The sequence below is a fragment of the Thamnophis sirtalis genome, unplaced genomic scaffold (genome assembly GCF_051295495.1).
Source record: "Thamnophis sirtalis isolate CommonGarterSnake01/CBP01778 unplaced genomic scaffold, rThaSir2_p1.2 scaffold_12, whole genome shotgun sequence".
Classification (NCBI taxonomy): Eukaryota; Metazoa; Chordata; class Lepidosauria; order Squamata; family Natricidae; genus Thamnophis; species Thamnophis sirtalis.
Genome location: NW_028261392.1, coordinates 35,310,093 through 35,324,026, shown reverse-complemented (window position 1 = coordinate 35,324,026; position 13,934 = coordinate 35,310,093). Strand labels below are relative to the sequence as shown.

The following is a 13,934-nucleotide window of genomic DNA, read 5'->3' as shown; positions in this document are numbered from 1 at the left end:
TATATTTATTAGACAAACCAACCTGAGAGAAAGGCTTTTCAATCCCCTACTACAGGTAGTCCTCAATGTATGGCCACAATTGAGCTCAAAGTTTTTGTTGCTAAGCAAGGCAGTCATTAAGTGAGATTTGCCTATCTTTCTTACCACAATTGTTAAGTGAATCACTGCAATTATTAAGTTAGTTAGTAACATCGTTGTTAAGTGAATCCCATTGCTTGCCAGTTGACCTTGCTTGTCAGAAAGATGCAAAAGATGATCATGGTTGCTGTGACATTGCAACCATGATAAATATGAATCACCTGCCAAGCATCCAAATTTTGACCACGTGACCATGTGAAAATGCAAACAGTCATAGGTATGAATAATAGTCGTAAGTCACCTTTTTCAATGCTATTCTAATTTTGAATAGCCACTAAATGAATTGTTGTAAATCAAGGACTACTTGTATTCCTCATCAGGGAAAAAGAGAACAAAAGCAACAAATGGAAATGGTTGGAAGACCCAGTAATTAAGTTATATATTATAAGATCATTAGCTTAATGTTTGTCACCTATTGATATCCAGAAAAGGCTACTATATTCTGAATAAAGAATCAATTACTGACCATTCTGTTCTGAAAATGCAAATACTATATCCATTTATCTACACCAACATTCTTCTCTTATCTCAATCCAATATTTATCAGCCTAACTAAGCAGCTGTAATACTGGTACATATAAAAATAGGTTCCACCACAAAAGCGCGTAGGACAAAATCGCGCTCGACAAAAGCGCGCTGTGACGTCATCACAGCGCGACGAAAAAGATCGAAAAAATGTAAAAATAAAGCTAAAACCTTCCCCTAACCCCCCCAAACCTAACCCTAAACCTAACCCTAAACCTAACTCTTAACCTAACCCTAAACCTAACCCTAAACCTAACCGTTAAAGTAACGAAAAACGTAACGCTAACCCTTATCCTAACCCTAACGCTAACGCTAACGCTCTAAAGCTAACCCTAACCCTTAACCTAACCCTAACCCTAACCCTAACCCTAACCCTTACCTTTATGTGAATCGGCTTGCTTTAATTTAATTTTTATTAATTTTTATTTGAATTTTTCGATCTTTTTCGTCGCGCTGTGATGACGTCAAAGGCGCGATTTTGTCGATCGCGCTTTTGCCGTCCGCGCTTTTGACGGGTCACGATAAAGATAAAGGTTAAAATTATTTTAACCTTTGTAAGCTGGATGTGGGTGTTTGCTTTGTACTACTATTAAACTGTGGCTTTGTTGGTAACTTTTTAAGATTGCTACCTTTTAAAATATATAATAAAAATGCCTACTTGTTATCTTAAGAAGCTTGCAATAACTTATAAAAATCTTGTTTCCTACGAAAAGAGGGAAATATGACTGTTAAAAGTCTTCCTAAAATATTTTCACTTATGAGTAACACATACAAGTATTGCTTACCACCACAATTGGGACTGAAATTATAGTCATTGAGTGAAGTGGTCATTAATTAGGACACTTGCATGACTGTTTCACTCAGTGAAAGCAATCCTGACTCTTCCAGTTTGCAATTGTTAGGCATAGATGGAAGCATAGACTGCATAAAGGTAAAGGTTCCTCTGGCACATATGGCCCAGGGGGCAGTGCTCATCTCCATTTTAAAGCCAAAGAGCCAGCACTGTCCGAAGACGTCTCCATAGTCATGTGGTCGGCATGACTAGATGCCGAAGGTACACGGATGCTGTTATCTTCCCACCAAAGGTGGTTCCTATTTTTCTACTTGCATTTTTACATGCTTTCAAACTGCTAGGTTGGCAGAAGCTGGGACAAATAATGGAAGCTCACTCTGTTACACAGCGCTAGGGATTCGAACCGCCGAACTGCTAACGTTTCTGATTGACAAGCTCAGCATCTTAGCCACTGTGTCCCTTATAGACTGCATAGATGGAGCAAAAGAGTTCCCTGCCAAAAGAGAACAGGAAGCTTTCTTCCAAGTAGTTGACTGCAGAAATGAAGCACGGCGCATTGGGATCCAACCTTGGTTTCTGCAGACCTTGAGAGGAGTCCCTCCCTCAACCTCCATGCATGGAAGAGAACTTGTGCAGTGGGCTAGAAAAAGCTTGGATCTTCAGGATCCCCACATTGTTTCTCCAGTCCAGAGCAGGGGCTCTTCTCCTTTCTATATGCGGAAGAGAATTCTTCACATCCCTGCTATGTTTCTCCAGCCAGCACACTTTTTTTCTTCCACATACAGAGGGGAGAGGAACTCCTATACTGGGCTGCAAAAAGAAAGATCCAAGTGTCATTTCTGCAGCCACCTATATGTGGAAGGGAGCAGAAATTCTTTGATAGCAGCTTGCAACTTCCATGCCGGCTTCCCCACTGACTTTTTAGGGAAGCCAGAAGAGAAGATCACAAATGGTGATTACATAATTGTGAGCTGCTTGCAGTTGTAAGTACAGTTGCCAAGCATCTGGATCACAATGATGTAATTGGGGGTGGGCAATATGAACATGTTACAATGGCTTAAAGTGATTTATGGACCATAAAACACCCTTTCCAAGCCATCATAACTTCGAACAGTTGTTAAACACCCAGTCATAAGTCAAGAACTACCTGTAGTTTTAAATAAATCATTAAGCCTGCTCCATTTCAATTTAATCGCTGAGTAAATAGATACTTCAATAGTCAAGTATCCTACTTTGGATACATTAGGTAAAGACCTAGCTCCCTGGAGAATCCTGCAATGCTGGGAAAAGTAGAAGGAAAGAGAAGATAACCAACAGCAGTTACAGTGTATTAATTATTTACTTATTAGTCAAATTTGTATAACTGCCCACCTCACTGTTGAAAGACCAAATTATGGATAGATCATCCTTATGGAGAAAATCTATCTATGTGGTAACTAAGAGTTAATACTGACTTGATGGCACAAAATTATTCAAAAACTAAGTCCTTTAAGGAGTCTTCATTTCCTAGCTTAGGTTACTACCTTTCTTTGATCTGAGAGTCATAGCAGGTATTGTACAGCATGCTGCAATCTGAAGTGAATAAGATCAAGATTCATGTTAAAGAGTTTTTGTTGTTAAGGGTTGCAATTTTTAATGACCTGCAAGTCTCAGGACACTTATTTGTCCCTTATAGCAAGGGTCTCTAAGGCCCAGGCTGCAGACAGATATTGGTTTGTAGCCTCTTAGGAACCGGACCATACAAGCAGCAGGTGAGGAAGCAAAGCGCATGCACAGGATCTAGGTTGTGTACAAACTATCCACTCCCCTTCAAGTCCATGGAAGACAATTTTTCTTCCAAACCTTATCTGTGGTGCCAAAAAAGTTGGTGGTACCTTACAGTCGTCAAAACTTCCATAAAATGCAAAACAAATTCTATATACAAGTGATTCTCCACTTAGCCACAACTGGGTCCAGAATTTTGGTTGTTCAGCAAAGTAATTATTACACAAAATGTCACATGACTGCTTTGCAGCACAGGCCATGGATGACTTGGGAGGGGTGTAGCACAGAGACACTGTGCCCATTGAATGCTGTTGAGCCAGCACGCCCAGCCTGGCTCAACAGCATGGTTGCACCCCAGGAAGTCTCAGGCATCTACAAATCCAGAAATCAATCTCTCCCCACCCCAATCTATGTCCTTTTCAATTACTATGTCCTTCTTGGCAGCAGCAGGGCAAAAGTAGAGGCCTGGAGTACTCAGCAGTCTCAGGTAGCTGCCCACAAGCCTCAGCAGTCTCTTCAGCCCCAATGCTGCTGCTGTTGCTGCTGCTGCTGCCACTGAGAAATGCTGCCTCAGACCCCACACTGCAGCCTGCAATGCCACCACCAATTGCCCCTGCCACTGTGTGTTCCATCGGATTTGCCATGGCCCACTGAACTTCTCAATTTTCTTCTGCTACAGCCAGGCAGGCCCACAGCCTATGTGAGGCAGCTGATGGCCATGCCAGGCTTTCTTTCAGAGGCCACTTTGCATCATTCTCCAAGCTGGCATCCCATTCACAGAATCCTTTGAAAGGATTCATCCCGCAAATTGCTCATGCCATTCCTAAAAGTTACATGATTGTGATCACATGACCATACGCAGCTGTAACTTCAGGCACAAACTGTAAGTTTTAAGTCTATTTTTTCAGCATCATTAAAATGTCTTTTTTGTGCCCTTGTAGAGAATTTAAAAAAAAAACTGTTATTCCATTTGGACCTCTTTATACGAGTTTGCATCCTAAAAATGCAACCAATCTGTAGCATCACTAGCTGACTTTGCAAAATGTCAGTTAATAGATAGTGTAACATGTCTTGGAAAACCGGTTTCAAGATTTGGACGCATATTGAAATGAATAAAATAATGAATGAAGATAGCCATTTTATGTCTATAGATGTATACCCAAGTCACAGGCTTGATTTGAACATGAAAGGAAAATATCATGGAAAGCAGCAACGGCAAATACTTCCTATATTTTTGCCAAGGAAATACACAGAGCATGTCCAATAAATTATTCAAGAAGTGATATTGATTTAAAGGAATGCAGAATTTACTTTTTATATCTCAATATGATACAGGTAGTATTTAATTTATTTATTTTATGACCTTTTTTTGCAGCAATTGTTAAGCAAATGCTGCAATTGTAAACTGACCACTGCAGTCACTAAGCAAACCCATTGTTTGCTTTGAGGCATTTTTGCTGAAAAGCCAGTTTTTGGCAAAAACCTCATAAATCTCAGTCATGTGACTGTGGGATGCTGCAAATGGCTGTACATGTGGGCCAGATGCTAATCGTCCAAAATGTGACTAATGCATTACTTACAAGGCGGGCAGCCATTAGAACTTCAATACTAGGTCTTAAGTATTGGGGGTACATAACTGGGGGGGGGGCGTTATTAGATTACCTGTTGTAAGTCATGGACTGCCTGTTCCAGTTTCCATCATAATGGCTTTAAAATGAGTTATGACATAATATTAAAAAGCAGAAAGTATTCTATAACAGGAGCTGCAAGAGATCTATTAGCCACTGCAAACTGGTGCAGCACACTCCTTATTGCCCATTCTGACTTGGATAGTAGAAAGATCTGGACAATGCTTGGCCCAGAGATTTGACTTTGAAAGAAGGACCAGATAACTAGTGACAGCCCTGGGTGGTGAGGCAGTATAGTACAGTGGGATCTGCTGGTTTACCCCTCCATTAAAACCTACCTCTTACTCAGTTCTAGTCCACCTTAAGAAGAAGAATGGGTGAATGTCTTCTTACTGACTGGTGACATCTGGTAGGAGAAAGAGAAACAAAGCCCAATCCTTTCTCTTAGCAAATCTCCACACAATACAGAACTGACTCCACATTGCCTAGGGCAGGTTAGGGATCTGCAACAAGTGCAGTCCTCATTTTCTGCCGGTTCAAGAAGGGGCAGAGAACTGAACTTTGAGGAAGGTTGGCTTCTAAAAACAAGAAAAGTCTCTCAGTGCTGCCATTTGACTAACTCCCACTTACACTAAGAAAACTTCCCCATCCACAGTTTCTTCAACACTTCCCTGAGCCAAGAGCTCAAGTAATAAGTTTACTTTTGTGTTGTGACTCTGCTTGGTTAGGCTGAAACTCATGAATCCACCCTCATCTTTTGGAAATTAAGCGGGTAAAAATGCGGGCACTGTCAGGTAATTCTTCCACAAAACGTCCTTTGCTCAATGAACCAGCTTCCTGCTTATTGCTTCCAACAAGTGAGTCTGCCTGCCCCCACTAGCAGGAGCCTGGCTCTACCTCCCTGGGACTTCCTTCGGGGCAAACAAGCAGCGGATTAGGCGGCGCACAAGGAAACCGAAGAGCTTTGAAAGCGCAGCCTGGTGGCGAGGCTGGCCTGCTGGCTGGGCACGCGCTGACGGGAATCTACATTCCCGCCAGGTGCACCCCAATCCTGAGGCCCGCTTCTACGACGCCCCCCGCCTCAACTTCGCCAGCCTTGCCGCTCGACGGCCGGCGCGGCACTTACCTTTCCGTCGGCCTCAGGCAGGGAAGGGATTGCCAGAGGGAGGAGAGCCCCACAAGGCACCTTGACCGAGAGCGAGAAATAAGAGGCGGGGCGCAGACCCGGGCGCTGCCAGGGGAGACGGGAGGAGGAAACGCAGGTCATCCACGAAGCAGCCCATTGGCATTCGCTCGGCGACTTCCCCGCTTGAGCCGTGAGGGAACTGGAGCTGGAGGCTCGCTCTAATCGGCGCTCTCCTTCCTGGGACCGTTCGTGCCACTTTCCTGGCTGAAGCATTGGCAGGAAAGCGCCCGCCTGAAATTGCAATCCTGCATTGGCTTCTCTAGGAAAACTCTGCTGAATTCCTCAGGGTTTGTCTCCGAAGAAACGAAGACTGAGTTGATTATGGAAAAGAATGAAAAAAAAATGCTTCCCAGGTTTCGCTCCCCGTACCGAAGTCTAATGTCGTCGGTTACAAAGCAGATTACTGTACGGCACAAGCCTTTGGATATAGCACTCAAATTCAGTGGGGCTTAGTCGCAGTCAAACCTTAAAGAATAGGATTCTTTGAAGATTGGGAAAAAACTGGCTATAATTGACATGTTTGCAATGATATTGATGCAGGTAGAAGGAAGGTGTATTCTGAGAACATTTAACAACAGTAGTGTTTTTAGAATCATTTTATCCTTAATCCATTCTAAACTATAGGGTAAAATGGTCCAGAACACCATCTTCCCAGCTATGTTAACAAAATCAAAGGGCCATTGGAATTCCCAGCTATGTTAACAAAATCAAAGGACCATTGCAGTAATGCAATAAGGTACAAAATTTGCGTGGAAGCCCATTTCCAGAGAAAAAGCTGTATTTCAAGCCTCTCACTCCAGCTTCCCAATCAGCCAAAATAATAATATTCAACAGTCATACAATAGTGTTTTAGAAAATGGCCAGGAATGCCAATTTACAGTCAGCCAGTCCAATTGAAATCATCAGTCATATAAAACTAGAGGAAATTGGTGCTGCAAACATGGAATTGTTTTATGAAAATCACAGACCAATATTGATTCTAGGAAGTTTTTTTTTAAAGATAAGTCCCAGGATGTCAACTTGCTAATCAGTTAAGCTAACCAAATTTTACCAGTTTTGTGAAACTAAAGAAGACTAATGCTAGACGTCTAATTTTTCCATGGCTATTAAGTTCTGCCACTGACTCCAAACAGGTTTGGAGTCATGTCATGTCAAAACAACAGAATTGACAAGAAATTGCATGAAATTTAGAGTTTTCTGATGCAGCAGGACATAAAAGGGGGCTGTCGGAGGCTATATTGATTAGCTGTGCTTGCTGCTGTCCTAGACGCCCCCCCCCCTCGGATCTATCTCTGCTCACTTTATTATCAGTTACCTGCCTTATTATCTATCATCTGCTGTTTTACTATTTACCATCATTGTAGCCCCTCCGGACCTTGCTCCCTGCTCACTTAATCATTAGGAGGAGTAAGACTGTGGCCAACTGGCAGGGAGCGATAGAGGATGGCGGCTGCAGGGACAAGGACTGAGCCCCGAAAATATCAGCATTTTTCCTTCCATTTGCAAGAGCGGTGCAAGTCAGTCTTGATCTCTGGTCTCCTACATTGGGGCCTTTATACATCGTTGGGAAAGAGACTTTGGAATATACAGCCCGCTAACCTCCACCAGTGGGGTAGGACTACATGGTTACCGTTCACGAACTTTGGAACTTTACATTTAATCTTGTTCATATATAGCCACCTTATACACTACGTACTTCTAACTTGGTGGCTAAGGACATTTTCCCAGGACATAAGAAGAAGGGAGAGGAGCAGACCATCGCTTCCTCCACTGTTTCCATATTATTATATATTATAGCTGCGCAATTTTAAATAGTATGCTGAGTGTATGGGAGTTGGCTGGATTTGAATGAATGGCCCACTTTTAGTAATTGTTACCCTTGTATTTTATATGTTTTAAATTTCTACGTGGGAATTGTTAGTGTGGATAAATGAGAATGTTTGACTCGGAGGACCTGCTGGGGAAGGCGGGGGGTACTGGGGTGGTTGGGGGGACCATGGACATGGGAGTGGGTCGGAGCATAGCGGTCGTGACAGGGAGAGGCAGATATGGCGGGGACCTTAGGGCTGGCCATTACCGGGGAAGGAGGGTTCGCTACATTACAGAGATCCCTCCTTCCGGCCCTAGGAGTCCCACTCCAAGACCAGATGGCGCGAGTAGTCAGGACCCTGGTCTCAGGCTGTTGTCGCTAAATGCCAGGTCTGTTGTTCATAAAGCTCCCCTCGTCCGGGACTTAATTACTGACGAGAGGGCAGACCTGGCATGTATTACTGAAACCTGGCTGGGCACAGAAGGAGGAGTCCCCCTTGTAGAGATGTGCCCAGAGGGATTTCAGGTGCTTCATCAGCCGAGAGCCCAGGGAAGGGGTGGCGGTGTGGCTATTGTAATCCGGGAGTCTCTGTTACCTCGTAGGGTCCCTGCTCCGGAGCTTGTCGGGTGTGAGTCTCTGCTGATAAAGTTGGACCTCAAGGGTCAAGTGGGTTTGCTGCTAACGTACCTGCCTCCCAACTGCGTTGCAGCATCCCTCCCCTCGCTCCTCGAGTCAGTAGCCGAGCTGGCGGTTGAGTTCCCCAGGCTTATAGTTCTGGGGGATTTCAACTTGCCATCGCTCGGTGAACGCTCTGACGGGGCGCAGGAGTTCATGGCTTCCATGACAGCCATGGGCTTGACCCAAGTAATTCGGGGCCCAACCCACGCAGCGGGTCACATGCTCGACCTCGTATTCCTCTCGGAGCAGTGGATGTGTGATCTTGGTCTGAAGGGTAATGAGATCATACCCCTGTCGTGGTCGGACCATTGCCTACTGAGGCTTGACTTCCGGAGGCCATACCCCCACCGTAGGGAGGAGGAACCGACCGGGTGGTTCCGCCCCAGGCGACTTATGGACCCTTTGAGGTTCCAGACGGAGCTTGGGGTTATTCCTGATACTCTCGCCCACAGTTCGGCGGAGACTCTGGCTGCCGCCTGGTACTCGGCGGCGTCGGAGTCTCTCGACCGGATTGCGCCGCTACGGCCCCTCCGGGTCAGTGGATCCCGGAGAGTTCCCTGGTTCACCGAGGAACTCCGGGAGAAGAAACGCCGGAGGAGATGCCTAGAGCACCAGTGGAGGTCCGATAGGTCCGAGGCGAACCGAGCACTTTTAACTACCTGCACCAAGGACTATGTCCGAGCATTAAGAACCGCAAAAAGATCTTATATTTCTGCCTTGGTTGCGTCCGCCGAGTCGCGCCCAGCCGCCCTGTTTAGGATAACCCGCTCCCTCCTTAATAGGAGGGATGCGGGAGACCCCTTGCAGGGTAGGGCTGAGGATTATGCTCAATTCTTGGCGGACAAAGTAGCTCGGTTTCGATCGGACTTGGACTCCACCGCAGTAGGTCCAGCTGAGTCACAGGAGGATTACTTGTTACATCAGCTCTGGGTTGAGTTCCAGGAAGTTGCCTCTGGGGATGTGGACAAGGCCATTCGAGCTGTAAGTGCCTCCACTTGTATTTTGGACCCGTGTCCCTCCTGGCTGGTGGCTAACAGCAGGGAGGTGACACATGGCTGGATCCAGGCGGTTGTCACCGCCTCCCTTCGGGAGGGGCACTTCCCCGCCGTACTTAAAACGGCGGTGGTGAGACCCCTCCTGAAGAAACCATCGTTAGATCCAGCCATCTTAAACAACTTTCGTCCTGTCTCCAACCTTCCCTTTATCGGGAAGGTTGTTGAGAAGGTGGTGGCCTTTCAGCTTCAACGGGCCTTGGAGGAAGCTAGCTATCTTGACCCCTTCCAGTCCGGCTTCAGACCTGGTTACAGCACAGAAACCGCTTTGGTCGCATTGACCGATGATCTCTGGAGGGCCAGAGATGGAGGCTATGCGTCCATCCTGGTTCTCCTTGACCTCTCAGCGGCTTTCGATACCATCGACCATGGTATCCTTCTGCGACGACTGCGGGAGGTGGGAGTGGGAGGCACTGTTCTGCGGTGGTTCTCCTCCTACCTCTCGGACAGGTCGCAGTCGGTGTTGGTCGGGGGGCAGAGATCGTCCCTGAGGCCCCTAACATGTGGGGTACCTCAGGGTTCGGTCCTATCCCCCCTACTATTTAACATATACATGAAACCGCTGGGCGAGATCATTCGGAGGCACGGGATAAAATACCATCAATATGCGGACGATACGCAATTGTATCTGTCCGCCCCGTGCCAACTCAATGAAGCGGTGGACGTGATGAACCAGGGTTTGGAGGCCGTTAGGAACTGGATGAGTGCTAACAAACTGGTACTCAACCCGGATAAGACCGAGTGGCTGTTGTGTTTCCCCCCCAATAATTTGGCTAATATACCAACGCTTAGGCTGGGGGGTCAAATTTTATACCCCTCAGATAGGGTCCGCAACTTAGGAGTCCTCCTGGACCCACAGCTGACTTTCGATCACCAGCTGTCAGCTGTGACCAGGGGGGCATTTGCCCAGGTTCGCCTGGTCCGCCAGTTGCGGCCCTACCTAGACCGGGGGGCTCTCACAACAGTCACTCGAGCCCTTGTGATCTCTAGACTGGAATACTGCAATGGGCTCTACATGGGGTTGCCCCTGAAGTGCATCCGGCGACTGCAGCTAGTCCAAAATGCAGCCGCGCGAGTGATAGTGGGCGCACCGCGGTTCGCCCACGTTACACCTGTCCTCCGCGAGCTGCATTGGCTGCCTGTTGGTCTCCGGGTGCGCTTCAGGATACTGATGACCATCTTTAAAGCACTCCATGGTAGCGGGTCTGGGTACTTGAGAGACCGCCTTCTGCCGATTACCTCCCTAAATCGACCAATTAGATCGCACAGACTGGGCCTCCTCCGAATTCCATCTGCCAGTCAATGTCGACTGGCGACCACACGGAGGAGAGCCTTTTCTGTTGCCGCCCCGACCCTGTGGAACGAGCTCCCCATGGAGATCCGTACCCTCACCACTATCCAGACCTTCCGCGCAGCCCTCAAGATCTGGCTCTCCCAGCAGGCCTGGGGATAGGTTTCCAATTACCCGCCCGAGTGTTTGATCGCTGAATGAAAGTTGTGTTTTATTATTTTTTCTTTGTGCACATATTGTTTTGTTTTTGACCTTGCACCCCCCTCCCCTGTGGTTGTAAGCCGCCCTGAGTCCCCTCAGGGAAAAGGGCGGCATATAAATCCCAATAAAACCTTAAAACCTTAAACCTTAAAAATAACCAAAGGAACCAAGTTCTCCTAGCCATTCTGGGCAAGGTAAATATAGATTAGATAGGTAGGTAAGTAGGTAGGTAAGGAGACAATGGAAAATGATTCCCATTGATATTTGTGTCTTATTCTATCAAAACCTCTTAGTGCTTTTTTGTGACTGGTAATTAGCATATGATTTGTCTGATTGAGGAGAATAAACACCAGTCAGTTATCCAAAGAAAAAAATCTTGTACCTTTTCTCCCAGAGAAGTATTTTCCATTGTTGAACAATGAGGTGGAAATTCTTTTTGATGCCCAACCATAATCTTATAAAGTTTAAACCTATTCTTTCTTGCCATGTTTCCTAGAACAAACCGGTCTTCTCTATGATAGCTCCCAAGATTCATAGCTCTCATGTCTTCCCGTAGATTTTTCCCCAGACTAAATATTTAATACCTCCAACCGTTCTACCTAAGTTTTATTTTACATGTGGTCTGACCAATATAGAATAAAGAGTTACTTTTCTTTATCTTGACATTATACTTTTGTTGATGCAGTTTGGGGCATTTTTATAGCTATATCATACAATGGATTCATGTTTAAGTTGTGATTTATTAAGGAAGTTCTTATTTTTACTGATTTCAGTAAATCAAAGTATGAATAAGGTGGATCTCTCCAATGTAAATAAAACTGAAGTTTTTTAATGGAATTTTGGAAATTCTATTGACAATGACATGAAAATGATGGCATAGTTCAGAAACACATAGTGGTTAAGGCATCAGGCTAGAAAGTGGGAGACTCTAAAAAGCAGAGTGTCTTTGGGCCAGTCACTCTCTCTCTCTGTCCAAAGTTGTTGCGGTGTGGAAAATAGGAGGAGGAAGATGTACTGGATAGGCTTTACACAAAATATATGTATGAATTTTGCCAATTCTATCGTCCGTCACTCCCTATCAAACTCTATTCCCTTGGATATCCTAAACTCCAGTAGCAGTCGAGTAAGTGTGGGCTTCCTGAAATCAGCACACTCATTGTGCTTTGTTCATTCTCAGAAGGAGAAAATGGTGTAGAAACCACTAACTTTGTCAGCTTAAAAAATCAGCTTAAAAAAAATAATTCAAGCATTCAATGGTTGTATAAAACTGATTTTGTCTATCAATTTCTCAAAATATTAAATAATTTAGCAAATGTGTAACCAAGATACAATAAATAAATGAAGAATAAGAAGCTGTGTAAATTTTTCATTTAATATATTTCTTTGATGGTGTGCAGTTCAATTTTCATTTCGAAACATCTTTTTGATAATAAAAATTTTATAAAACAATAATAGCTTTTATTGTAATGCCCCAAATAACATATTTGTGTATGTAGGCTTCTTCAGTTAATAAGCACTCTGAACATTATCCTTTACCAATTGGATTAAAGCAATTGTTTTAATAAACCTTGAATTTGGTTTGGCATGTATTGGTATTTTTATAATGGAAGTTAATTTTTTCCATATCTTCTTCAATTAGAAGTCCTTTGAAATAGAATCTCTATGAAAGAAGAAAGAAATTTTGTATTTTATTCAGTGGTAATTGTCCATTCCTTTCAACACACAAACACACATAACACAAATCTCTTTTTTTAATTCTTGAATTATAAAGATTAATTCTTCTTTGGATAATATTTATGGTCTCTATGGTAAAACATGCCTCATTTAATTGATAATCTCAAAGTATGTTTAATCCATACAGTTCTATAATCCATAGTCCCTCCCAAACCATGAAAATGAACTGTTACAAAAACAATCAGTAATTTTGTGGTAAGGCAAATGGAAAGGAAGCAAAAGATCAAGAATGACATGAGGGGATCTAAATATCATTGAATGAGTTCCTATGAACAGCATCTTCAGAAGCCTTCTTGCATCAGAATAATGAAGTCAGCATTGTAACAATACTATGTGACATCATGATGAACATACAAAAAGGTGGGGGCTTGGTGCATAACAGTGCTTTCGTTAGTCTGACACACACACCCCGCCCCAGCTTTTCCATAGATGCCACTGGTATGGTTTGCCTGGCATGAACCTCATTGTTGGTTAGGGTTTATGGCTTAGCTTAAAAAGAACCCAGCCAACTGTGGTTTATAAACTGATGATAAAGCAAACCATGATATAGAACCAACCACTGCCCTGAAACAGTTCAGAACACAAGAAAAAAAAAATTAGAATTCTCTTGGCAGTTTTTAACACTTGAGATTTTATGGGCCATTTTGGGCACACTTTTGCAGGACAGCAACACAGAAATAAAATGATGTCCTTCATTTCTAATTTAAAGTTGTATTTGTAACATGATAAAGAGAGGATCTATACCTCAATAACAGTGAGAGAAAGGAGATATATATATTTTAACAGACATTTTCTTACCCATCCAAAGATCTATCCAGAGACCTCTCAGGAGACCAGTGCCTGCAACGTTCAGGTGATATTGATCTTATTGTAGAAGTTAAATGGTATGAAGCTGTACGACTCTGCCGGCGAAGTTCTTGGACTGCACGGTCCCTAAAGGTTTTTCAAAAAGTGTATTTAAATAAGAATACTTAATCCACATACTTAGGAAATTCCTAAGTCCAGCAGTTACTGTCTCTTAAAAATCTCTGAGGAATGTTTTTAATTTTTAAAGGGGAAACAAATCATTTTTTCCTAATTTTGGACAGTAAGTGCCTAGAGATGTTGAAGTAAGGACAGACATAAAGATCACAG

The 13,934-nt window shown here is 44.1% G+C and overlaps 2 protein-coding genes across 6 annotated transcripts in view; both read right to left on the bottom strand.

The window, feature by feature from the left end:
- Positions 1-6,072, bottom strand: part of CRACDL (CRACD like) — a 50,328-nt gene extending 44,256 nt beyond the window's left edge. The window contains exons 1-2 of one of the 2 annotated variants that reach the window (XM_014060053.2): positions 5,975-6,072; positions 5,187-5,254 (exon numbers count right to left, since the gene is read on the bottom strand). The gene's annotated coding sequence lies outside the window, so the exon portion shown is untranslated. The remainder of the gene's footprint in view (positions 1-5,186; positions 5,255-5,974) is intronic. The other variant, XM_014060054.2, reaches the window with a different exon arrangement.
- Positions 6,073-12,420: 6,348 nt separating this feature from the next.
- TSGA10 (testis specific 10) overlaps positions 12,421-13,934 on the bottom strand; it is a 43,040-nt gene continuing 41,526 nt past the window's right edge. For all 4 annotated transcript variants that reach the window (XM_087726632.1, XM_087726633.1, XM_087726631.1 and 1 more), the window contains 2 exons: positions 13,599-13,733; positions 12,421-12,726 (listed from right to left, as the gene is read on the bottom strand). In XM_087726632.1, coding sequence (XP_087582758.1) covers positions 12,702-12,726; positions 13,599-13,733 — 160 coding nt within the window. In that variant the 3' untranslated portion in view covers positions 12,421-12,701. The remainder of the gene's footprint in view (positions 12,727-13,598; positions 13,734-13,934) is intronic.